Below are 27,726 nucleotides of genomic sequence, written 5' to 3'. Positions count from 1 at the left end.
GGGCTCTACCGTGGATGGGAGACCCATGCAATATTGCACGGTTCTAGTTATCTTGTCAATTAGAAGAAGTATCAGACTGAATGCGGACCGTAGGATCTTTCCTCCGAACAATTATATATAAAAACCCTTGTGTAGAGGATATACAGAGCATCTGTGTTGGTGTAAATCGGGGAAGCAGATTGGCCGTTGTACTACACATCAGCTATATAGCAGAAACGGATTGGCTACTCCTCCTGACACCGGCCCTCTGTGGGCCCCATCATGATGTATGTGTTTCATCCATTCCGTTCATCCATTTTTAAAAATCATTTTAGGGCTTGATCCTAAAAATGAGAGGTATATAAATCTCAGATAGACCACACCACATGAAAACAATAGTGATTGGATATCCACCGTTAAAATATTCCTAAGGCCCACTGTACTGTTTATTTGACATCCAATCTGTTAATTAGGTCATACAGGCCCAGATGAAGGGAAAAACAAAAATCAGCTCGATCCAAAACTTTTTATGGCCCCCAAAATGTTTTTAATGGTCGACACTCATTCAACACTATTTCCTGTAATGTGGTCGAATTGAGATTGAAATACAACTAATTTTTCTTCTTATATTGTAAAATGATCTGTAAAAATATATGGACGGCATTGATGAAATACATACATCATAGTTGGCCCACAGAGCACCGACCAGCAGCCCCGGGGCTGGTGTGAGGGGGAGCAGCCAATCCGTTTCCCTATATAGCTGCTGTAGGTACGTATCGCGCGCGAAGACAAGCACTACTGACGCTCCTCGAGCTCGGAGTTGTACGAACGGTTCAAAGGAGATCAAAGTTAAATGGCCCCACAGTGATGTATTTATTATATCTACACCGTTCATATATTTTTATATATCATTTTATACAATTATCCAAAAACTAATCATATCCAAAGATCATCTGGACCACACCACAAATAGCAGGGGAGATAATGATTTTCACCGTTAAACAATTCGTAGGGCCCACCATAACGTTTATTTTCCAATCAATCTGTTCACAAGGTCACAAAGACCTGAATGAAGAAGAAAAACAAATTTCACATTGATCCAAAACTTCAGTGACCCCAAAAAGAGTTTCAATGGTAGACGTTCAATTCCCCACTTCTTTTTGCAGTGTGGTCCACTTTATAATTAGATCTGTCTTATTTTTAATCTCAAGCCTTATTACGATCTCTCCAAATGGATGGACGGTTTGGATATAACACATACCTCATGATCAGACTCACAAAACTTGCTGACGTCAATACATATGGTATATAGCTGGTGTGAGGTACACCAGCCAATCCGCTAACAAAATCGGTTATCTGTGCATGGGTCTCAGATGTATGTTTCGCTTGCTTCTGTTGAAGTCCATTGCTTTATTCTATAACAGCGTACTGCGTACGGACTCCGTCAATCAAATATTCATTTTATGGGGGGCGGCACTTACACTGCCAACCATATCGTGCTAATCACCGAACTACTTTTCTACGGATCATAAAAGTCTGATTTTGAAATTGGATTTGGATGCTGGATGAAGGTGATCTTCGAATCTTATAAATTAAGGATATTGGAGGGAGAAATTAGCAAAGAAGCCGTTTTGTTTTTCTAAAGCATAGAGAGAAAATGGAAAGATGTTCTTCTCAAGGAGGGTTTCTTATTTTGATCTTTCTTTTATATATGCTAATACATTGCGGAGGAAATTCGAAGGTGAGTGGTTGCTTGGATTCGGAGAGAAATGCTCTCACCACCTTCCGCAAGGCTCTCAACGATTCATCCAATCTTCTCGCTTCTTGGGACGATGGCTTTGATTGCTGCAAATGGACAGGAATCGCCTGTGATGCCAAAACACGGTACGTCGTTCATCTTGACTGCAGAGGTTTGGGTCTGAGTGGCTCAATCGATCCATCTTTGCTTGAACTGAAACATCTCAGTTACTTGGACTTGAGCTATAATGCTTTTAATGGCGCCCCAATTCCAAATTTCTTGGGTTCTATGAAAGAGTTGACGTATTTGAACTTATCATCAGCAGGGTTTTCAGGGATTATTCCTGATCAGCTTGGAAACCTCTCTAAACTCATTTCGTTGCAGCTTTCTTCGGATCTCAACTACTTGAATTCAGAAAACCTGTGGTGGGTGACAAACCTCCATTCTCTCAAGTACCTCGACATGTCTGGCGTGAACCTTTCCTTGGCAAGTGATGATTGGGTGAATGTAATGAACAAGTCTCCTTCCCTCGTTGAGCTACGCTTACGATATTGTCTTCTTCAATATATTCCCCCAACTCTTTCTTCTATTAATTTCACATCTCTCCGCGTCCTTGATCTCCATTGGAATGGCTTCAACTCTAGAATTCCAGACTGGATTTCTAACATAAGCCGCCTTGTGTCTTTAGATCTCTCAGATAACAATTTTCATGGAGATGTTCCTGATCAATTTTCACAACTTCCAAACTTGGAAGAGTTGTGGTTGGGATCAACTGCTGATATCCCTGGGGTTGATTGGTCGGAGATCCTTGAAGGCAGTTGGAGTAAGCTGAAGCTACTTCATCTATCTATAGATCAGCTGCCTGGAGGAATCCCCAAGTCTATTGGGAATATTACTTCACTTGTGGATCTCTCTTTATATTTCATTGAGAATACAACAGGTAGCATTCCAAGCGCCATGTCTAAGCTTATCAGTTTAGAGAGCCTGTCGTTGTATGGATACCATACGCATGCCGCCATTCCTGATTGGTTAGCTGGGCTCAAAAATCTTAAACGCCTTATTCTCTTCGATTGCAATCTTACAGGCTCAATCCCTGCAGCTCTTGGAGGGTTGTCTTCCTTGCAGCATTTATCTCTCATTTCAAATCAGTTGAATGGGAGTATCCCTGCATCTTTTGGCGGATTATCTTCGTTACAATATTTATCTCTCATTGGGAATCAGTTGAATGGGAATATCCCTGCATCTCTTGGCGATTTGTCTTCCTTGCAGAATTTATCTCTTCGTTGGAATCAGTTGGAAGGGAATATTCCTGCAGATCTTGGCAGATTGTCTTCCTTGCAATATTTATCTCTCAGTGGGAATCACTTGAATTGGAATATCCCTGCAGCTCTTGGAAGATTGTCTTCCTTACAATATTTATCTCTCAGCGAGAATCAGTTGAATGGCAGTATTCCTGTGGCTCTTGGCAGATTGTCTTCCTTACAAGTTTTATCTCTGGGTGGGAATCAGTTGAATGGGAATATTCCTGCAGTTCTTGGCGGATTGGCTTCTTTACAATTTTTATCTCTCAGCGGGAATCAATTGAATGGGACAATTCCAATAACTTTAGGGCAACTTTCAAACTTGTATTGGCTTGACCTCTCTTACAACTCCTTGACAGGAAACATGTCTGAAAACCTTTTTGAAAACCTCAAAAACTTGAAGTACTTACATTTGTCGTCCAATTCCTTGGTTTTTGATCTACACCCTGATTGGGCCCCTCCATTTCAGCTTGACCAAATAGTCCTATCATCTTGTCATTTAGGCCATCAACTTCCTCCCTGGTTACTCACACAACAATCTGTATGGGAGTTGGATCTCTCTAACACAACCATCTCTGGCATCTTGCCCACCTGGTTTTGGGATTTTACACCCCAACTTGTTTCACTGAACCTTTCAAATAATGAGATTTCCGGCCAATTGCCCAACACTCTGACAATGCAACTTTTTGCCTACATTGATTTGAGTTCAAATAATTTCAGTGGTCCCATTCCTTGCATATTGAATGGAGCCACAATACTTGATCTCTCCAATAATCAGTTTTCTGGACCATTCCCACCAAAATTTACATCTGATATGTCCATTTTAGTATTCCTTTCTGTGTCGGGTAATCAAATCAATGGCACAATTCCGTCATTCATTGGCAAAATGGAGTCTCTTGTTGTCCTTGATTTTTCCCAAAACAAGATAAGTGGTACCATTCCATTAACATTGGGTGATTGTGTAAACATCGAGGCACTTGATTTGAGCAAGAACCATTTATCAGGAAGAATACCCATGTCTTTGGGTCAGTTATATAAACTTCGAACAATGCACCTGGGTAGAAATATCCTATCAGGAGAAGTCCCTTCATCTTTGGAGAAATGTACAAGCTTGGAGACTCTCGAACTTGGATACAACAATTTCTCAGGTCACATTCCTGCTTGGATTGGCAGAAGTTCTCCAAATTTAAAAATTCTCAGTTTACGATCTAATATGTTTACTGGCAACATCCCACCACAACTATCAAACCTAACTTTTCTTCAAGTCCTTGATGTGGCACAAAATTATTTATCTGGTACAATTCCCCAAAGTCTTGAGAATCTCATGGCCATGAAGAATGAGCAGAAGATGGACCGCCTTCTTATCTATGGAGGGATGACAATATCATATTACAAGGAAAACTTACTTGTGTCAGTGAAGGGGCTAATCCTTGAATACACCAGAACACTTTCACTGGTTACATGCATGGACCTTTCAAGTAATAACTTATTTGGAGAGATCCCTGAAGGGCTCACAAGTCTTTTGGGATTGCGTGTCTTAAACTTATCTGGAAACAATTTGGGTGGAAAGATCCCAAACAAAATTGGCAAATTGGCATTGCTAGAGTCTCTTGATTTCTCTAAAAATCAGCTTTCTAGTGCAATACCTCTGAGCATGTCAAATTTAACTTTTCTAGGTTACTTGAACTTGTCTAGTAACAACTTGTCGGGGAAAATTCCATCAGGAAATCAACTACAAACATTTCAAGATCCTTCTATTTATATGGGAAACAACGGACTTTGTGGACCTCCTCTTCCATATAAGTGTGCTAGTGATGAGGCATCTCAAGGTCCAATGCATGTTGGTGGTGATGTTGAAAACGACAAAGAAGAGTTTGAAATGCTTTGGTTTTACACTGCAATGGCATTGGGATTTACCACGGGATTTTGGGCCGTCTGTGGTTCTCTGTTGCTCAAGAAGTCTTGGAGGATTGCTTATTACCGCTTCTTTGATAAGATTAAAGATAAACTTTTTAATTGAAAGTCTCAAGATGCATGGTCATAAATAATGCTAGAGTTGAGAAGGAGGCATCCACATTTGGCACATGCAGCTTAAATGTTTCTTCAGTGGTTGTTTGTTTTGTTGATACTTTTTATGAGATGTAATAGAAATCTCAGTAATGAAAGTTGGAAGGGACTGGTCAATATTACCCTTCATATATGTATATTATTTTTGAGTATCAATAAAATTACAGGTGGTATGCTCCCACCTTTCTGTGGCCTTTGGGCCCTGCTTCCTGCCTGAATAGCATAGAATTGTATATATTTACCATATCAATGAAGCTTTTTTTTTTTTTTTTTTTTTTAAAAAGTAAAAATAAAAAGAAAAAATAAATAAAAAATTTTTCTATTTATATGCCACAGTTGCTCTACCATCAATTGGGCCACACCTGTAAGAGATGTATGGTTAGTAAAATTGACTAATGGTCCATGTTCATTATATGGATGTGATGTAGAGCGGGTTGCGGACACTTTCATGGCAAAGATGAACCAGAGAAGGCCCGATTGAGGGTGGAAATGATAAGGATTGTCAGAACCTTATAACAGTCGTATCTTGTAAACTGGAATGAGTTTTTCGACATATCAAATATCATTTTGTGGTAGGAGAAGCTACTTTAGCCAATCAACTTGGTTGTGCAAGGTTGCCCATGCCGGATTTGCGAGATTCCATCAGATTGACGGTCGAAAGTCCATTTTATTTTCTTTTTTACTATAAATAGTAAGTTTTAGTTCGATCATAACTTTTGATCCTTTGAGTTTTAGGAGTCATGCCCAACATGGGTTTAGAAAAATTAAGAGAATAACGTGGTTAGGCTAAATTAGACACTTATTATTTTTGGCCAAAAACCATGAAGTCTAGTACGAATCATGACTGTCTATAAATAGTAAGTTTACTATTTATAGTAAGTCACTAAAAACTTTTAGAGAGTTTGAGTCTAAAACTTTGTCATAAGGTTGAGTCCCCTATTTAAAGGATTGTAATTTTATTGTTTTTAATCATCAATCAATTTATTTTAAAATTGATTAGAAATTATTTCTATTTTATCCCTCATGGATTCTAGGAAACTCAATGAGGAATCCATAGAACTCTATAGATTCAGAGTAGTTATCCTTCGGGAAGACAATGATCAACCTCATTACATCCTTCCCTTGCGTTAGGATGTAACCCATATAATGAGTGCTAGCTTAATTTTTGGACCATAGTCATATTCAGCATATATATGTGTAAAGAGTTTGCTTACCAAGCTGAAGAAATAGCTGCTCTTTGAATTCTAGAAATGTCATGTTAGTTATAATAATAATTACTCATCTGACCTATATGCATATGATTAAATGGTCAGTGGGATCCCAACTTGGCCATCGATCCAATATAGAAATATCAAAAATTTGGGCAATAAGAATAACATGATGTGTATGAGGAGAGATTGTAGATGTAAATCACAATACACATGCCAATATGGCAGGCATGATCTACAATATCTAGGTGACGCAGGAAGGACGTGATGAGGTCGTCTTCCTCAGGGATAACTACTCTGAATCCACAGAGCTCTCTTGGTTCCTCGCAGAGTTACCTCAAATCCACGAGAGAAAAAATAGAAATAATTTCTAATAAATTTGAAAATAAATTGATTAATGATGAAAATAAAATTACAATCATTTAAATAATGAGTTCAAACCTAGGACAGAGTTTTAGACTCAAACTCTCTAAAAACGTGACTTACTATTTATAGATGGTCACCCTACTAGACTTCATGGTTTTCAGCCAAAAATAGTAATTGTCCAATTTAGACTAACCACTTTGTTCTCCTAACTTTTCTAAGACATTTTCATGTTGGGCATGACTCTTTAACTCAAAGGATCAAAAGTTATACATCAGTTAAAACTTACTATTTATAGTAAAAACGAAATTAAAAGAGACTTTAGACCATCAATCTGATAAAATTTGGCAAATCTGGCATGGGCAACCTGGCATAGTGGGGTTGGTTGGCTAAAGTAGCTTCTCCAACTTAAAATCATATATGATACGTCAAAAAAACTAATTTCATTTTGCGAGATAAGACTGTTTTAAGGTTCTGACAGTCCTGATCACTTCCGCCTCCGATCGGGCCTTCTTTGGTCTATCTTTGCCATGAAAGTATCTTCAACCTGCTCTACATCAATAGGCCATGTCCTAGTTGGGTCTCCGTGTGAACATGCTTGGTCCAGAAAATGCTAACTTGCCCACTCATTGGCTGAGCTACACATTTAAATTTTTGGGGTCAAGGTCATCTTCACGATCCACCCCACACTGATGATTGCATGTATTGCCATGTACATTTCTTGAATCTCTCATGACAAATCTTGTTGCATTTCTCTTGGGATGGGACTGACTTTGTCATTCTGGACAATTATGCTGTTTCTAGATGTAAAGCGCGTCTTTGTCTACATATCTTGCTAGAATAACCTTTTTCTACAGATTATTCACATGGTGTAAAACATTATCCTCCTACGTGCAAATGTTGTTCACCAGATTATCACCTATCCGTTTGTTTGTTTGTTAGTTTTTTTTATTTTTTATTTTTTTCACCTGCTTATACACTATTGCATATGTGGGTCCTACAATCTCTTGATTTCGCATGATCTGATCGTTAGTTAACTCCAAACATGTATGGAAAAAGGTTCACCTGATGGGAGCTTGCATCATGAGGTTGGACATCCACACCATCGATTAGATGCATCTTTCTATGATGGGCCGTGGGCCTAAAAGTCAGTCTAATCCATGATGTAGGTGGGCCACACCATAGAACATAGTTGAGAGTAGATGTCCACCCATTGAAATCTTCCTAGTCGTTTATAAGGCCCACAGAGATGTGGTTCAGATATCTAACTCGTTCATTGTGTGTCCTGCGTGGATGAAGGGTCACACTAAATTTTAGGCCATTCCAAAACTTACGTGAGCTGTATCAAGTGCTTTTACACATGTTTTGGGCATAATTTTACATGATTTTAAATTGAGTGGCCTATTTGAGTTTTCGGATGCCACTTATTTTTAGGACATCCCATAACTTTTTCTTTTTTTTTCATCATAGATATGTTGATGTCTAACACACATCATGGTAGAGCCTATAGAGCTCGACTTCATGGGAAGTTTGCATATATAAGGTTGACATCATAGATATATTCGTACACATAGACGTAGCAATGATTCCATCATAAATATTTTCAAACACAGAAACATAGCAATGATTCCCTATGAATTGTAAGTTGGCGAAGAGAAGAGGAAGAAAAGATTTTGAAAGTGTTGCAAGTAGAACCTTTTTTGTATATTTTAAATTATGTAAGTGGATATTACAATGCTTTGGATTGTTGGAAGGGAAAATACCAAAAAAGGGCAAAGATTACGGACTATGGGGTATTTTGCTAGAGACTTAAACCGTAGCTATATCTCTACGGATTTACTCCGTAGCTACAAGTTACAGCATCATTTAACGGTCCCAAAGGGGCTCCATAGGGCCCACTTCAATGTGTGTGCTTTATCTAATCCACCCATACATTTTTAAAGCTCATTTTATGGCATGGGCTCAAAAACGGAGGCAGATTGAAGGTTCAAGCCCTAACTCAGTCCGACTTGACTCAATACCCAGCTCTAGATCCCAACAAATCTTTTCGGGCTTAGGCTCCGACTTGGTCTTAGGGCCAAGTTTTCAAGGGTTGGGCAATGCCCAGACTTATACTGGCCCAGCACAAACCTATTACCACCTAGTTTTGACCTATGTTTGGGAGTAGGCTCCATGAGGCATCATCCTAACTTAAATAAATAAACAAAATAAAATAAATCAATTTTGTTTACAACTTTTTCAACTCAACTCAATAACCAAACCATAGGCCCATGTGCACAACCTAAATTTCTGAGGTACCTTATTGCCAAGTCAATGAACAAAATTACCATAATGCAAAAAAACCTAACTAAGGAGCTACTAATTTATAAAATTCTTATCAAAATGTTCCCTAGACTATATGGGTGTGGTTTGTACTTTGTCGTATACAGATGGTTTTTGGAACGTACAGTTCACATGCACAGTTAGAATTCCACAAGCACATCACTCATGGGTCAGGCACACCTTCCTTGTATGGTAATTACCAGGGGCCAAAGAACACCAAGTCATTATCCTTTCGTAAAGTCATGGTTTTTGGAACGTACAGTTTCCACGCACGCTTCCCCCTTGTATGGTAATTACTAGAGGCTAGCAAGCATTGGGTCACTTCATAAAGGCATGACTTTGGGAACGTATATAGTTCCCATACACAATTTGAATGGGTCACGCATGCCTCCATTGCAGCATCGCATTAGCTATTACCTGGGTAACACCTTGGTAGGTGTTACTCTAACCTTGTAGGGCCCACCTTCATGCATTTTTTGCATATCCAAGCCATCCATTCATTTTTTCATCTTATTTTAGTATGTGATTTCAAAATTTAAGATTATCCAAATCTTAGGTAGACCACACCACTAGAAAAATTAATGAATAGCCATTAAAAACTTTTTGTGGGTCATGAAATTTTTGGATCCAGCTTATAATTTTATTTTTCCTTAATTCAGATTTTTCTTGACATTATTAACAGTTTGGATTGTAAATAAAAATTACGAAAACCTTCCAATGGGCCCTTTGGGATTTTTAATGGTGAGGCACTAAATCATCAATCTTTCCTTTGGTGTGGTCCACCTAAGTTTTGGATCTACTGAATTTTTGGAAAAATGTACTAAAACTAGTTGGAGAAACAGATGGACGGCGTGGATATACAACACATCATCAAGTGGGGAACAACGGTAATCTGCTCCCCATTTAGTGGAAGTGGATTGCGTGGTGTGCCCTACTTTTTTTTTATAAAAAAAATAAATTAAATTTTTACACACGCACACACACCACACACACGCTAGTGGTGTGCCCTACTTTGGTGGTACGTTGACGTCACCAAGTTTTGTGGCCCCACCATGCTGGATGTGTTATATCCACACTGTTCATACGTTTTGTGAGATCATTTTAAGGCATAGCCCAAAAACAAGGCAAATTCAAAGCTCAAGTGGACCACACTACAGAAAGCAGTGGGATTGAATGTCTACCATTGAAAACTTTTTTGGGGTGACATAAGTTTTGTATTAAGCTGATATCTGTATTTTCCTTTGTATCTAGGCTTGTGTGACCCCAAGAGCATATTAAATGGCAAATAAATATCAACGGGGGCCATAAAAAAGTTCCAACATTGGATGTTATTGTCAAAACTATTTTCTATCGTGTGGTACGCTTAAGCTTTTGATCTGCCTTCTTTGTGGGCACACGCACTATATTGATCTCTGAAAAAGGATGAAAGTTGTAGATGCAACATATAAATCATGTTGGGTCCATAACTAGGTGACATCAAGGCACCATGGAAGTCTCCACCAGGCAAAAGGCATGTCACAATGTCTTACGAAAAGCAGGGCCGGTTTGGTTTTTGAATGAATTGCCCAGTAAGTGATTGGAAATAAGTCATTGTCACTTCAGGTTTGGGCTTCTGGCAGTAAACCCAACGTCATGTTGATAGCTTGCTTTTTTGGGGCGGTTTGAACTGGGCAGGGATTGGTACTATCTGCAACACCTAGCCAGATACAGATGGTACTGTCAGAGGCCTATGGGGCCCACCATGATATATATGTGTTTTATCACACTGTTCATTCCTTTTGAAAAATCACTTTAGTTGATGAACACAAAAATGAAGCAGATCGAATGCTTAAATGGACCACACCACTAGAATAAACGTTGATGATTGAATGCATATACAGAAAAATCTTTTGGGGGCTAAAGAAGTTTTGGATCAGCTGATATTTATGACTTTCCTTCAACGGACCTTATGAACAGGTTGGATGGGAAATAAACAATAGGTGGGCCGTAGGAAGGTTTTAACTATGGGTGTCGTAATCACCATTGCTTTCTATGGGGTGGTCCACTCGAGCTTTTGATCTGCTCTTTTTAGGCTTATGTCATTAAATGATCTTTCAAAATGGATAGACGGTTTGGATAAAACACACATATCACGTTGGGCCTTACAGGTTCTAATGGGGGTAGTAACCAATCCGCCGGCTAGAACTCTACAGCCGGAAAATGAGTCGTTTGAAAAAAACTATGGGTCCTCATGTTTTTCTTATCCACGCCGCACATCCGTCCTGGCAGCTCATTTTATAGCTTGAGATAAAAAATGAGACAGAACCTTAGCTCTATTGGACCACACCGTAGAAAACAATCCCATTGAGCGATTCACTGATGATAGCTTTTTGGGCCACGAGAGTTTTGGATCAAGCTGATATTTGTATTTTACTTGTATCCATCTCTACGTGACCTTATCAACTGGTTGGGTGACATGTAAACATCAGTGAGTGCCCTCAGGGAGTTTTCAGCTTTCAATGATGGACGCTTCTAGGACCACAGTTTCCTACGGTGTAGATGTACCTCCTTTTTGGGCTCATGCATCAAAATGACGTGATAAAATGGATGGATGGTATGGATAAGACACATACATCATGGAACCCACATAACTCAGTACACAAGCACAGAGGGGGGCGGATTAGGTGAGGTGGGTGGGACCCTGACTGTGGGGCTCACAGTGATGTATGTACCTTAAATCTACACGGTCCATCCATTCTAAAAGCTCATTTTAGAGCATGATGCCCAACTGTTAGGTGGACAACACCACAAGAAACAATCATGATTGAATCCCAACCACTAAAAACTTCATCGAGTCCACTGAAATGTTTATTTGCGATTTAACTTGTTGATCACAAAGAGATCACACAGATATCATATTTATCCAAAGCTTTTGTGGCCCACAAAAAGTTTTTAATGGATGGACGGTGTGGATACAGAATCCATACATCAAGGTGGCCCCCACAGTAAGGGTTGCACAGTCTTGGGTGAGTCTAGGTCTCACCTAATCCGCTCTCATGACTTGTATATCCAAGCCGTCCATCCATTTTTCCAGCTTATTTTACGGCGTGGGCCGAAAAAGGAAGCAGATCCAAATCTCAGGTTGACCACACCACAGGAAAGAGTGATCATGGAATGGTCACTATTAAAAGCTTCCTAGGGTCCACGCAATGTTTATTTGCCATCCAAACCGTCGATAAGGTAATGCACCTGGATGAAAGAAAGCACAAACATCATCTTGATCCAAAAAACTATGTGACCCACGAAAAGTTTTTAACGGTCAATCACGACCGTTTCCTGTGGTGTGGTCCACCTAAGATTTGGATTGCTTTAAAACGTATGAACGGCATGCATATAAAACACAACACAACACAACATGATGTTCAAATATTATAAATTAAGGATAGCGGAGGGGAAGAAATTAGCAAAGAAGCTGCTTGCCTCTTTCTACTACAAACAGAGAACAAGGAATGGAGAGTTGGTTTTCTCGGCACAGAGGCTTTTTTATTTCCTTCCTTCTTTTAGATATACTAATATGTTGGGGAGGATATTGGAAGGTGAGTGGTTGCTTGGATTCGGAGAGAAAAGCTCTCACAACCTTTCGGAAGGCTCTCAACGATCCCTTCAATCTTCTCTCTTCTTGGGATGATGATGTCTCAGACTGCTGCAAATGGAGAGGAATCACCTGCCACAACAGAATTGGGTTTGTTCTTAAACTCGACCTCCACGCTGATAACTACAGTCTAAGTGGCCGAATTGATCCAGCTTTGCTCGAACTGAAGCATCTTAAGTTCTTGGACTTGAGCTTTAATGATTTTAATGGCGCCCCAATTCCAGACTTCTTGGGTTCAATGAAGGAGTTGAGGCATCTGAATTTATCATATGCAGGGCTCAGAGGAAGAATTCCTCATCAGCTTGGAAACCTCTCTCACCTCATTTCCTTGCAGCTTTCTTCATCTCCTGACGATTACGACTACTTGAGTGCCGAAAACCTGTGGTGGTTGAGAAGCCTACCTTTTCTCAAGTACCTCAACTTGTCTGGCGTGAACCTTTCCATGGCAAGCCATGATTGGGTGCATGTAATGAACAACTCTCCTTCCCTCGTTGAGCTACGCTTACCCCATTGTCGTCTTTCATATATTCCTCTAACTCTTGCTTTTGTTAATTTCACATCTCTCCGCGTCCTTGATCTCTATTGGAACGAATTCAACTCTACAATTCCAAACTGGATAGCCAACATTAGTAGCCTTGTGTCTTTAGATCTCTCACATAACCATTTTCAAGGTCCAGTTCCTTTCCAATTTTCACAACTTCATAATTTGGAAGAGTTATTGTTGGGATTGACTAATGATAACCATATGTTTAATTGGTCAGAGATCCTTGAAGGCAGTTGGAGTAAGCTGAAGCTACTTGATCTGTCTTTCAGTCAGCTACATGGAGAAATCCCCAAGCCTATTTGGAATATGACATCTCTTGAATCTCTCTCTTTGTCATTCTGTGAGAATACAAAAGGCAGCATTTCAAGAGCCATAACTAAGCTTATCAATTTAGAGAGTCTGTCATTGGATGGGTACCATATGCATGTGCCCATTCCTGAATGGTTTGATGAACTCAAAAATCTTAAACACCTTACTATCCGCGATTGCATGCTGACAGGCCCAATCCCTGCCACTCTTTTTGGAGAATTGTATTCCTTGGAAGAATTAGATCTCTCATGTAATCAGTTGAATTGGACAATCCCAACAACTCTAGGAAAACTTTCTAACTTGTATTTGCTTGACCTCTCTAACAACTCCTTGACAGGAAATGTGTCTGAAGGTCATTTTAAAAACCTCACAAAGTTGAAATACTTGTCTCTGTCTTCCAATTCATTGGTTTTTGATATGCACCCTGATTGGGCCCCTCCATTTAAGCTTTATCTCTTATGGCTAGGATCGTCTCATTTAGGTCCTGGATTTCCTCCCTGGCTACGAACACAAAATTTCGTAAGGGACTTGGATCTCTCTAACACAGCCATCTCTGGCATCATTCCCACCTGGTTTTGGTATATAACACCCCATCTTAAATCACTGAACCTTTCAAATAACCAGATTTCTGGCCAATTGCCCAACCCTTTAAAAATGCTACCTTTGGCCAGCATTGATTTGAGCTCCAATAATTTCAGTGGTCCTGTACCTTCTATTTTGAATGGAGCCAAAGTACTTGTTCTCTCCAATAATCAATTTTCTGGGCCAATCCCACCAAATTTTTCATCTACAATGCACAATTTAGAATTCTTTTCTGCCAAAGGTAACCAAATCAGTGGCATAATTCCCTCATCCATGGAAGGAATGAATTCCTTGATTGTCCTTGACCTTTCCCGAAACAATATTGGTGGTATCATTCCATTGAGTTTGGGTAATTGCGTAGCACTTGAGGCACTTGATTTGAGCAAGAACAGGTTATCGGGAGTAATACCCAAGTCTTTGGGTGGGTTACGTCGACTCCGAACAATGCACTTGAGCAACAATAGCCTATCGGGAAAAATCCTTTCATCTTTGAAGAATTGTACTAGTTTGGAAACTCTTGACCTTGGGTATAACAATTTCTCAGGTCATATTCCCACTTGGATTGACAAAAGTTTTCCAGCTTTAAGAATTCTAAGTTTACGATCCAATATGTTTACTGGTAACATCCCACCACAATTATCAAATCTGACTTCTCTTCAGGTCCTTGATGTGGCACAAAATTGTTTATCTGGTAAAATTTCTCAAAATTTGGAAAATCTCGTTGCAATGAAAAATGAGCAGAAGACGAACCACTTTCTATTCTATGGAAAATCAGGATTATATTATGAGGAAAACTTGCTTGTGTCAGTGAAGGGACAGATGCTTGAATACACCAGAACACTTTCACTGGTTACATGCATGGATCTTTCAAGCAATAACTTATATGGAGAAATCCCTGAAGGACTCACAAGTCTTTTGCGACTGCGTATCTTAAACTTATCTGGAAACTATTTGGCTGGAAAGATCCCAAACAAGATTGGCAAATTGGCATTGCTAGAGTCGCTTGATCTATCCAAAAATCAGCTTTCGGGTACAATTCCTCTGAGCATGTCAAATTTAACTTTTCTAAGTTACTTGAACTTGTCAAATAACAACTTGGTGGGGAGAATTCCATCGGGAAATCAGCTCCAGACACTGGAAGATCCTTCTATTTATATGGGTAACAATGATCTCTGTGGACCTCCTCTTACAGATAAGTGTGTTAGTGATGAGACATCTCAAGCTCCAATGCCTGCTGGTAATGATGTAGAAAAAGACGAAGAGGACAATAAAATGCTTTGGTTTTACCTTGCCATGGGACTAGGATTTGTTGCTGGGTTTTGGTCCTTTTGTTGTGTTCTAATGTTCAGTTACTCTTGGAGGATTGCATATTACAGATTCTTTGATCATATGAGAGAAAGGCTTTTTTGTAATTGTTGCTTTACAGGATGTTGGCTTGAAGAAGTTTGATGGAAACCCAAGTCATAAGTAATGAATATTTGTTGTAACTCATGTTGCTTCACAGTAGGTTCTTTTTTAGTAGTAATTATGAGAGTTGTAATGGAAAACTTGGTAATCAGAATTGGGGAGGGGATTGGTCAATATTGGTCCCTTAAATGTATATAATTTTCAACCATCAATAAAATTGCAGGTGGTGTGCTCCCACCTTTCTGCAATTAACAATATTAATAATAAATATTCCTACTTTATAGGTGTCAACTTTCCTACTCATCAATTGGGCCATTCGATGGTCAAAATTCAGTGTGTGGATGTGACCCACTCCATGGACCAAGATCTGCTTTCATTATATGGGCAATACCGATCTACTTTAGTAGATCATATGGATGTTGAAAAAACTTCTGATTTGGAGGAATTGGAAACATCTCTTTTCCATTTCCATTTACCCAGTTCATATCTTTGTTTCATGTGTTCCCAGGAGTAATTCGATCTCTTCAATCTCAGGATACCACCTAAATAACTGTAGCCAGAGAGTCAAAAAGGTTGGGAAGAAGAGGGCACTGGCTTAATTTTTGGGCCAAGTCACATATGGAGTGGGACATTTCTCATGATTTGGCAAGTTAAACCTTGTCATGTGTAGAGAGTTTGCTTAGCAAGTCCAATACATTACATTCTTCACATTCTCCAAACAATTGTCATGCTCATCACAGTAAGAAGTATTTGTCTGACATCAATGCATATGATTATATGGTCAGTGGATTCTAATGGTTCATCTAGTGGACCTCTACATGCCCATCCACTATAGAAATACCAATTATTTGGGCAATAAAAATAAAGTATCGCGATGAAGGAGAGATTGTAGAGGTAAATCACAATGCACATGCCAACGTGGCAGGTCCCAAATGGGTCTATACATGAACATGCTTGGTCCAAATAGCTCATTTGCCCACCACTCATTAGCAGAGCCACACATATATGATGAGTTGAGGCTGTTGTAATTTTTTTTCTCATTCAATTTTCCTACATGTAGGCTTGGGCTGACCCTGAGTCTAGGCCTGTTTGTAGATGGGTTGGGCTCGAGTTTCATTAACTTAAAATCAACTCATTTCTTTAGGTACTAATAGTAGTCCACTAGGCCTTGCTAGTAGAGGCTATGCTCGGGCAAGCCCTTTGGGCTACTCAGCCTACCAACACTCCTACAGTGTTCATACCCAAGTTGACATTTATTGCTTTCTTTTATTTTATACTTTATTAGATTCCCACCAATCAACCAGTTACTGATCATTAGGCATCGGTGGAGGGCCAGCCGGCTTGAGAACATCAGAATATGACCCCGTTTAAGTTTGGAGGTTTGTTCTGTCAGCTGTCTGAGAGGCAGGGGCCTGTAAATTCATCCCTGTTTGAGCGTGGCTATTCCAGGACCTTACCTGGGGCATCAGGCTCCCTTTGGTCTATAGTTGGCAAGTTCATGTACAGTATGCGTATTATTTGTGACCATATTTTTGTTGTACATCGAATTGCTAACTATGGTTAGGTCTAGCAGTGGACTTCACAAGACCATTGGGCTTCTGAGGCTTGTGAACCATGCTTTCACTATGCCGTCAACTTAAGAATATGAGAATACCTGCTAATTACAATTATGAAAGGAAGAAATAAACAAGTAGCTACAAGGACCTGATTTGCGAGCATTATTAAGTAGTGATAAATGAATGTAGTTTTCATGAGGACTTACTTCATGAGGTTCAGGAATTTGCTGTAATGATGAGTCGTTTATAATGTAAGTGATTGTTATAATGTAAGCAAAAGAACCACCCACTACTGTTGGCAATCGTGTTCCAACCAATACTTGTAGAAGTGTATTTACATCAGATACAAATAGCAGAGTTTGTATGACTATTTGTATGACACATATCTTGTCACCCTGTGATTCATTATAAAAAATTAAAAAAATATCTAAAACAAGTCAAGAATAAAAAGAGTTGGAAAGAACAAAATTAGTGAGGATATATGCTATGTAAACTAAGATCTGAACTTACATTGGTTCCTCCCATTGCTGGAACAAGCATTGATGGAATCATTACGCTAGTTCCCAGCATCAAGATCTCGTTTTGAAATGCCAATAAGATAGTTTCAGCTGAAGGAGAAAGCTCAAGCATAAATAAATATAATGATAAAAAGAATTAGCCTATCAAGCATTCTCTCAAGCCTCAATAGTCCCATAAGAGATATATACACTTTGGCCATTACAATATATGCATGCAATTAGATACGTCTATGCATTTTCACCTTCTGTACATAACAAACCTTAAGAGACATACAAAAAAATTGGTATATTCTGGATTATGTGTATGTGCATGTGCATGTGTGCACATGCTGCATATGGATAATACTTATCATGCACATATGCATGAATACAAACATAACTTTTGAAAGCTCACTCTAGATGTCAAGTGACATTAGGGCAGATGCCACTTCAGATAAAATGACATCATTCTTAAGGTAATGGTTATCAAAGAGGTCTTTTTCTTGCCTATGAAGAAATTAACCAACTCTTACTTTTTCACATCAAGGTTGATGTATGGCCCTCTTTCCTTCTACAATGTAAATTTATTAGTAACCAAAAAAGAAAGAGAGAGAGAGAATACATGAAGTTAATGGATAAGAAAGGCTAATGTATAAACAAGATCGACTGACCATTATTGAGGATGTTGGTTATTTCATTGGTTATCTAGGAGAGACTAAAATTGGTTCCAAATGATGATGCTAGGATCCAATCTCATCAATGATAAAGGATAATTTCCAAAGATTCTTCTTCCAGCCATATGCCTAGAAAAAATCATTCTTCAATCCATTTGCACTAATAATGGTCTAAAGAAAGATTTGGAGACAAATTCAGCCTAGTTACGATTGCCCAACTTTCCGCTTCATTTGCTTTTAACCACGCCAGATGGACCCAAAAATGCTAAATGCACTTCACCTTTCCTGTTCCTAAATACTGTACCGACCTTAGAGTTTCACGAGTTTCCTAATGAACTTCCGTCCAAATTGGACTTCTACACACCTGAAGCCAAGCGCCTGCTTAATGGACTTTCTGGATGGATTGATAGCTGCCTCGAATCAATCTCTGCCTTTTAATGAACAACCAAGCCAACGATTTGGAGAAAATGTTACACCTTTTGCAATTGTTAATTATAAAAAGCTAATACTCATTAATTGTAAACTCCTTAAATCCAGAAAATGACATTTGCTCACATGAATGGTGGCAATGAAAACAACATTAAAGATTAGGTAAGCAAATTTCCAACACGAGAGATCAACCTCTGAGTGCACATGCATGCACTCATTGTTTCTCCTTTACAAGCATAATGGCTACCTTTATATGATGCCTGGCCAGAAGTGTTGCAATCCAATGCAATGCCTCAATTCAAGTAAGCATCCCATTCACTAGATAATTGTCTGGAAAAAACCAGTATACTGAAAATCACCATCTAATCATAATACAAAGTGGTAAGACAAGCATTGTCCCATTGACTAACTTATAACACAAAAAAAGGGAACTTTTCTATCATGCTTCTTCATTGTTGCTCTTTTAGAAGCATAATAGGTATGTTGACTGAAAATTATTGAGACCTCAAGTAACCTTTAAATTAAGCTGGTTTCTCATGTTACAAAGGCTGTACCTCTTTGCAATTGAGAGGATGGCTGGATCAGCCCTAATAGCATGAAGCTCTTCATTCCCTAGACTTCTTTAGTAAGCATAAACCTCTTGATCCTCTAATGTAGAAGGTTGAGGCAGCTGATCTAGCTGTCTCTGAATCCCAAGCTTACATCCTTCTCTCCTTGTGCTTTCAGGTATGCCATTACAAAGGCCTTCTGCATAGCATTATGCATGACCTTCTTTTCTATGTTTGATGTTCCTGTCTTCTGGCCCATATTGCTGTGCTACGGGATTGTTCTTTTCATCCTGACAATGAAGTGTCAAATTCTACACATGATCAAATACAAATGTCCCATTCAACATTGGAAAACAGGAGTGTCTCTCATAGCCTTATTATATTGTGCTCATGACCACCGTTGCCACTGGCACTACCAGTGGTACCATTGTAACGAGACTATAGGAAAACTTCTGATATTCTGGTAGAGTATGATGGTTGATATACAGGATCTAATAAATTGTAGATGCAGCATAGAATTATAACTCAAATTAAACCAAAGGTTAGACTAATTTGGTCAATGAACTACACTCATGGTGGAAATTTATTAGAAAATAGCAATGATCCAAATTCAGCAAAAGACAAAAGAAAAAAAGAAGAAGAAGAAAATAACCCCCACAAATCAGAGGTTCAGCTTTTTCAACCCTTCTTATTTTGGGATGGAACCTTTCAATAGTGGGTGTAACAAAGTAAAAACCAATTCAAACAAAAACAACCAAATCCAAATACACAATATTTGGGTTAGGTTGTTTTTGAACATAAGAAGGCGGACACCACAGGTCATAAGAAGCCAGAACATAGTTTCAGGTGTACACCAACTCAATTATGCTATGCTCCGTAGAAGCCAGAAAGCAACAGTTTCTGGAACAAACTCCCTAAAGGGTCATTTGGCACCTCCACCAAATCCTGGATTTTAGGCAGCTTCTTTCCCATGAGAAAGTCTTCGGCAGCCTCTTTCCCAACAGTTCCATCCATATTTCCAGGAAATGAATTCATCATCAGATGGGCTTGCTTGGGAGTGTCTAGGCAAATTGCTTGTGTTTGTTAATTCTTATCCATTGTCTTTTCCTTTCTCTTTGAAAAAAATTTTCTTGTTGATCAAGGGAAAAATTTTGCAGTCTCAGAGAAACATAAGGCTTTATACAGCAGTTCTAAAAGGGAATGCAAAATCAAGAAAGCTACCTCAGGAACTGAAATTACTGAAAGCCGAGCATAGGGAAGATCAATTAAGGTCCCATTGAATTTGAAACGCATTAAAAGGACTTTTGCATTCTTGACACAGTGAAGCTCTGATACTTCTGGTCTACTTTGAAGCATATTGCACAGAACAATAGAAAAAAGTCCTGCCACAGTTATGAAATAACATATTAAAGGGATAAATTTCCACCCTAGACAACTAAGGAGCAAATCAAAGGGCATTTACAGGAACTTACTGCCAGTGTTGCATAGATCAGGCCAACACATAAAACATCATTATCCGATTCTGATCCATGAAACTAAATGAAGGGTAAATGCCTTAGAAATGAAACATCAATTTTACATATAAGCAAGGAAAAGAATGCATCATTCAGCAAAGCATCTGACAGACGATTGAGAGAACAACCAATTACTCAATAGGGACACTAGTGAAACTGCCATATATCTAGTTAAAGAAAGCAAGGAGAGGCTCACTTGTCCACTATTCACTGCCCATCCCTTTAAACTTTATAGCTCTATTTATCTAATAAAGGTAACAAACTATAATCACTAGTAAAATTAATGGCACAACTAAACAAGGTATGCATCGGAGAAGGGCCTTTTCAGCACTCAACAAATTACCTTGTCAGACAGAGAATCACCATTTTTCTCACAAAGGTATGTAAAAGATGACAGCGTGGTTTTCCGAACCAAGTTCAGCAGACCTTTTAATGCTGTCCAAGAGACTGTTTCTGTCAGGCATTTCGTCAAACGGGCAACGAGCATTGTCGAGCCGGCACACTTGGACATAGCTAGAGATCATGCAATTCCATGCAATGAGATCAAATCCATCAATCTGATTGAAGATGTTATCAACATCAGCAGATCTCTTGAAATTCTAGTACATGATCAGAAGCCTGGTTTCTATAAATCAGTGGGATGAGTTTCATGGGAGAAGTTGGAGACATGTAAGAATCTAGTATCAAACTTGGGAAAAGAACAAGATCTCCACTGCTTTAATTCCAAATCAGATTATACAAATCTTAAATAAATAAATAAATAAAACTAAACATTTGTCACAGAAACTCCTGAAACAGAACTTGCCCTTCAGGATAGTGTTTTTCATTACTTCTTTACAGAGTGGGCAATACAATTCTGGTGGAATAGTACTGACATTTCGAGTTAAAGGTAACCCAGCCTCATGGAATGCTATTCTGAACTAAAACACTGTTAATTCAGCCCAAGAACTATAATACCCCCACAGTCATAATACAGCTTGGGTTCTCAGAAATAAGAACTGCAAAGTCTTTCATGAATTACATATGCTGCATCTGGATTCTTCATTGAAATGAATGAGAAAATTGGTTCGGTTAAGCGGAAAATCAGTAATTACCTTTCTCGGTATTCAAATTGAAGAACTAGGCTCCAAATAGCAATTGGATCACTTTCAAGTTGGACTTGTAAACAAATAGCTCCACTTGAAATTTGTATCTGCTTCATTTTTGGAACCAAGCTTCTAGGCATGCGCTGTGCCAAAAGACCAGATGGCGAATAGTATACTTCCATTTTCGAGAAACACATACAGCCCTCCCCACGCTGTATGGAGTCATTCGCATGAAGACCTGGTTATGAACATCAATCAAAGCAATAAATTATAAAATGAAATCATTAAAAAAAAAAAATTAAAAAAAAGAAAAAAAAAAGAATAAAAGAATTAACAAAAGACTTTATGGAGCGTAGACATCTGTAGGCTATAATCAACTGGTTATTGCAAAAGCACCTCAAATTCTCAATAATTTCTAAAAAAGATGGGGAAATTAGAAGACTCCCGGATATGCATGTTAGCATGCATATTCCCATTGCCAAATTTCACATCCCAATTACACATGCATGCACATTCAACATTGACTGATAGAACATAATTTCAGTTAGAGTTTAGACATCTTTTCTTAAAGGATGTTAACACCTAGTTAAGAAAAAAAGAAAGACCGTGAGAGGAGCAAGAAAAGCTCAATATATGAGACATAGCAGTTGATCTTTGGTAAAGAGGCTCTCCTGCTTCATTGGAGATGGAGGCTTGCTCCTCTCTTTTCCCTACAAGTGGAAAACACTTCTAGGCCATTAAAGGATACCACATGAAAGACCGGTAGCTCAAAAATAAAATTAAAATGGATAGAACTGCAGCATCCAAGTGTCTTAGGCATTGCATTAATAGGCAAGGCATCATTTTGTTGTCAATGATGTTTGCCAAAATTCGCCAACCCCACTAAATTTTCCATTCCGGGTCATGCAATCTGCAACATGGACCATTGCAATCCTGGTCAATATTTTTACCAATCCAAAATTACAATCCTATATTCCGAGAAAAGAACACCTTAAAACCGATGCTCCAATCCATCTGGAAGACAAGCTCCAATCCAACTTGAACGACAGAAATCTGAGAGAGACAAAACTTGAAGCAGCTTGGGCGGATAAGCAAATAGACCACACGAAAGGCTCGAACAAGGATGGAGACAACTTGCATACTTCACCAGGAACGACAAAAACTGGCCCTGCTAGCAAACTAACTAAACAGCAAACAAACCAAAATCTTAGAAGATTAAGGCCCTGCTCATAGAAAATCTAACCACCCAGAACCCCTGGCTTGCTAGAACATTTCGCACTCATTGTTGTTAGCCTTCTCTTTCAGGAAATATCAAAGAAGCTGAAACTTGACATGGTTGCATGCCATCTCTTGCAAGAAATTTCAAATGAGCAGAAATTGGTCCTGCTCCACCATATGCATATACTAGAACATCAATACAAGAATATTTTCATTGGCCAAAAAACAAACAACTATCATGCATATGATCTTTGCTACCACGCGTATTATCTTTCAAATGAGAAGAAACATTTCAAATGAGTAGAAACAGGAATATCAATACAAGAAGATTTTCATTGGCCAAAAACCAAACACCTACCATGCTCTGAGTTGCTCGTCCGAACTGTGATCTGCCCACTTAGCTTGTTGTTCAATCCAACACGGACTGCCATCTTGGAGTTCCTCCCGATAGAGAACTGAGACTGCAGGTTGACCCCCAATGCTAGTCGCCCCGCCACCTCATCAGAGATGAACGGAGAGAGAAGGAAGGAGGAAGAAGAAGATAAGGGATTATTAAAGCGTATCTTTAAGAACAAAAAGCAAGGAAAAGTAAATGGACATAAAAAAAAAAGAAAAAAAAAAAGAAGACAATGGGAGATGGATTAATCTACCACCTGTGAGTTATAATTTTTCAGCAGCTAATTTTATCCGTCCATCTGACAGTCACCGGCTGAGTGGTCAGGATCATCAGAATGTGCCTTTTAGGCTATGCATCAAATCAGTACATGGCAACGGGTAAATAAATGGTCCAAAGGAAACCAGAGTCTTAACGAAACAGGACCACTAGATGGCATTCACCCACAGACGTGCTGTACAGGTACATCATTTCAGTTTGTCCACGTCATGTGTTATCCCAAAATGAGTCCCCTTTCTCTACACAAAAAAAAAAAATCTTAATCCACGAGTAATGTGCGTAGCCCACCCAGTTTTGTAGGTGGATTTTGTCTAGGGCTGTCAGCAGGGTGGACCTGTCTTGGCTTCATGCTGTCCAATACCCGACCAAAATCTTCTTGGGTAGTCCAAGCTAAGCCCATATGCGAAAAAAAAATTTAAAAAATTCAAATCGTTGCCGCATATGACCGTTTGCATGCACACGACCAACCAGGCCTAGCCATGACCACTTACAAATGTCAAATATAAAAAAAATGATGATTAAGAGATTCGAGAATAAGTTTAATTCTATAATGTGTGGCCCACCTATCAATCATATTTACTTGCTTCTGCATGCATGGAATCTGAAGGGTTACAACTGCGTGATGATCCAGTCCTATCTTATACAAGTGCAATGAAGGTCACAGGTGTGTAAGAACCGGGATATTAATCAAGCAGGCCTGGTAGTGAATATTTGTCATGTGGGTATATATGGGGCGCTTTTGTTAGGTGCATGCGCAGCTGCAAATAGCAATCCTTTTAGTAGGTCTCATCATCCGAGTGATCTAAACCACCGATATTATCTGCCCTATTGTGGATGGCTCTTGCGCCAAAAATCACTTAGAACCTTTCTGGCTCCGCCAATAGCTGGCTAGCGGATAGACAGGAAATAAAATACAGCAAGGTTTCATACTCAACTGATAAAAGGCCGGAAATTCTGCGACCTGGATCCAATGATCCGCTGGATCTATGAGGCACATCATATGAATGGTCTGGGCTGCCGAACCATGAACTCTAGTTGCACAAACTGAAGACTGCTAAAACTCACCGACGGATTAATAAAAAGGCAAACATTCCAAGGGATGGGATCATCGGCTTGACAAGAACATGATGGACTAGCATGGGGTGTCCAAGTTCTTTTATGTAGATCATGGGATTAGGAGCAGAGCCAGATCTAATGGAACGTTTATGCATTAAGCTTAATGTATAAATTAACGAGTGGGGTCCACTGTGTTTTTTTTTTTTTTTTTAAATTTTTTTTTTTTATGATATCCAATATTATCTTTGGCACTCAAAAATTAGATTTGTACAAAACTCATGTGGACAACACTGTAGGGAACGGTTGGTGGATGCAAAACATCATAAACCTTCGATGCTAAATGTGGGCTCACAGCATTCATGTATTCCATCTAAATCATTCATGAAATGGGCCACAACATGCCATTCCAAAACTTAAGTGGGCCACAACATGTGATTTTAGATGTTTAAGGTATGATTTGATATGGTACCGCCCACATGAGTTTTGGATCAACCTGATTTTGGAAACCGAGTAGACTATAACTAGGGTTTCAGCAAGTCAAGACAAAATTTATCCAAGACCAGGTCACAAAGCAATTGGGTCAATGATTTAGACGGTTAAGATTTTTCTACCCCCATGGCATGTGTACGTTTGAAGAGTGACCACCAATTTTTTTACGGTGAAAAACCAACACAAGGGTGGAAATGAGGGCGATTCTGGATGGTATCTCTGAGTGTGCCCAATTTGGGTTCTCGAGAGTGGAGGAATCCAAAGATTCAAGTTTGGTTGTAGCGGCCCTTGCAAAAGAGATCGATGGTTCCTAGTCCTCATGCACTGGAGGAAAAGGATAGAAGCCCTTAGGCGATCCATGGAGGGTCTGTATCACCCATACACCAAGGGAGGCCAACACGTATGGTTGCGGATGGGCTGGCCCATCTGGGTAGCGACAGTCAAATGAGATCAATCTTCCGATCTAAGGACTCTCTTCCCACCACCATTGAGGCCATCTGCTTCTGGAGATAGTAGGATTAAGCTACCTGTGGGAGGTCTAACCCTCTCAAGGGCTTTTGCTTTCCTTAGTCGTACATGATAGGTGGGCTGACCTGCTTTTGTCGTTGGTCCAGCCCGAATATTAGCACTGTACAGCCTTGTGCTATGTTTCTTAAGAAATTAAAAATTAAAAATTAAAAGTGTCAAGCCAATTAAATAGGGTCCATTTTTCAGGCATGGCTTCCGTGGATCCCTGACTGTGGAAATGGAAGAAAAGAGTGGATGTAAGGAAAATACATCAAGGTGGCCCCACAGTCAGGGATACACCGACCAGGTACATGGGGGATCCATAGAAGCAGCGGCCCTATATTTGGGAAGCGGATTGGCTGGTGTACCCCACTCTACCGACCTTGATGGTGTGTTTATGTCACCAAATTATGTGGGTACCACTACGAGGTATGTGTTATATCCAAACTGTCTACCCATTTGAAGATCTCATTGTAAGGCTTGACCAGAAAAATAAAAAAGATTCAAAGGTCAAGTGGACCACACTGCAAAAAGTAGTGGGAGATTGAACGTTTACCATTGAAACCCTTTTAATGGTTGCGGAAGTTTTGGATCAATATGATATTTGTTTTTTCTCTTCATCCACGTTTGCGTGACCTTTTGAATAGATTGGATGGGAAATAAACATTTTTATGGGCCCACGAGTGTTATAGCCGTGAGAATTATTCTTAGCAAAGCTATTTGTGGATGGTCCATTTGCACTTTGGATATGACTCACTTTTTTTTTTTTTTTCTTCTCAATGCTCTAAAATGATCTCTTCAAATGGATGAATGGTGTAGATATAATAAATACATCATTGTGAGGCCCATGTAACTTTCATCTCCTTTGAACAGTTGGTACAGCAGGACCGTCGGTGCTCTTTTTGCCCGACACATACCCACCAGCCAAGTCGGTAGTGTGTAGTACACCACTCAACCCGCTTCCCAATTTACATGGCCAGCTGAATTTGACGTCACAAGTTCCATGGGCCGACCCTGAGCTATGTGTTATATCCAAACCTCCCCTCAATTTAGCAAAATTGTTGTAAGGCTTGAGCATAAAAATAAGACAATCCAAAGATCAAGTGTACCACACCACGGAAATTAGCGGAGGATTGAACATCTACTATTGAAACCTTCTCAAGGCTGCGGAAGTTTTGGATCACTATGGTATTCTCTTCATTAGGGTGTACATTGAGTTGAACCGAGTCAAGCTGGCCTCAGCTCAACTCGGCTCGGCCACTAGCTGACCTTAGCTCGAACTCGGCTTGGCTCGGTCCTTGAGCCTGACTGGCTAGCTCGGCTCGGCTCGGTTCAGTCAGCAGCTCGGGCCAGTTCGAGCCGAGTTCGCCATTGCAGCATTTTCACAAACACCTGGACTGCACCTTCAAAATCTCATTGTATTTGAGACAGCAGCAATGGTTTTCCAAGTATTTTATCAAACACTTTCTAAGCAATATAAAAATTAAGAAAAAAAGGGTGTTGGTTTCATATACATACCTTCCTTGCCACCAGCCACACTTCTTTGAGTCATTTCATCAGACACTTGGTGAGCGACATCAATATCAAAGTAATCGAGTCACCGAACTGGTTTGATCCGAGTTGACTCGAGTTGGGGCCAACTTGAACTCATTTTCGAGCTCAAAAAATCAGCTCGACTCGGCTCGAACTCAGATTCAAACCGAGTTGAATCAAGTTTTTTCGCGTTGAGCCGAGCGAGCTAACTGAGCTATTCGGCTCGTGTACACCCCTCTTCATTCAGGCCTCAGTGACCTTTGGAACATATTAGATGGAACATAAACATTATAACAGACCCTATAAATGTTTTATCATTATCCCTACTACTATTTGTGGTGTGGTCCACTTGAGATTAGGGTTCTAGATGACCGACCAGGTATTTATACCCAGTCAAACAAATTGAACCTGATCCTTGTCAAACCAAGTTGAGTTTGAGCCAAGGACCGAGCGAGTCAAGTTGAGCTTGGTTCAGCTCGAACTTGGCTCAAATTTT

General features: G+C 39.5%; 3 protein-coding genes across 3 annotated transcripts; all 3 read left to right on the top strand.

The window, feature by feature from the left end:
• The first annotated feature begins 1,593 nt into the window (after nt 1-1,593).
• LOC131224714 (receptor-like protein EIX2) lies at nt 1,594-5,292 on the top strand. The gene has a single exon (XM_058220023.1). It carries the CDS (start codon nt 1,637-1,639, stop codon nt 5,036-5,038), a length of 3,402 nt encoding a protein of 1,133 aa, XP_058076006.1. The 5' UTR covers nt 1,594-1,636; the 3' UTR covers nt 5,039-5,292.
• A 7,174-nt stretch (nt 5,293-12,466) lies between these two features.
• On the top strand, nt 12,467-14,183 carry LOC131225076 (receptor-like protein EIX2). Its single transcript, XM_058220498.1, has 2 exons — nt 12,467-13,814; nt 14,161-14,183. The coding sequence occupies exons 1-2, from the start codon at nt 12,467-12,469 to the stop codon at nt 14,181-14,183; spliced, it is 1,371 nt and encodes a 456-aa protein (XP_058076481.1).
• Nucleotides 14,184-14,203: 20 nt separating this feature from the next.
• On the top strand, nt 14,204-15,493 carry LOC131225075 (receptor-like protein EIX2). Its single transcript, XM_058220497.1, has one exon. The coding sequence runs from the start codon at nt 14,255-14,257 to the stop codon at nt 15,491-15,493; it is 1,239 nt and encodes a 412-aa protein (XP_058076480.1). The 5' UTR covers nt 14,204-14,254.
• The last annotated feature ends 12,233 nt before the right edge of the window (nt 15,494-27,726 follow it).

This window comes from Magnolia sinica, chromosome 14 (assembly GCF_029962835.1).
Source record: "Magnolia sinica isolate HGM2019 chromosome 14, MsV1, whole genome shotgun sequence".
NCBI classification, from domain to species: domain Eukaryota; kingdom Viridiplantae; phylum Streptophyta; class Magnoliopsida; order Magnoliales; family Magnoliaceae; genus Magnolia; species Magnolia sinica.
The sequence above is the reverse complement of the archived record's forward strand: the minus strand, read 5'-3'. Positions and strand labels throughout refer to the sequence as shown.

Coding starts and splice junctions, on each gene's coding strand:
- LOC131225075 (XM_058220497.1), top strand. CDS start 14,255: ATGCACAATTTAGAATTCTTTTCTGCCAAAGGTAACCAAATCAGTGGC.
- LOC131224714 (XM_058220023.1), top strand. CDS start 1,637: ATGGAAAGATGTTCTTCTCAAGGAGGGTTTCTTATTTTGATCTTTCTT.
- LOC131225076 (XM_058220498.1), top strand. CDS start 12,467: ATGGAGAGTTGGTTTTCTCGGCACAGAGGCTTTTTTATTTCCTTCCTT. Junction 13,815..14,160: donor GACAGGAAATGTGTCTGAAG/GTCATTTTAAAA, acceptor CAATAATTTCAG/TGGTCCTGTACCTTCTATTT.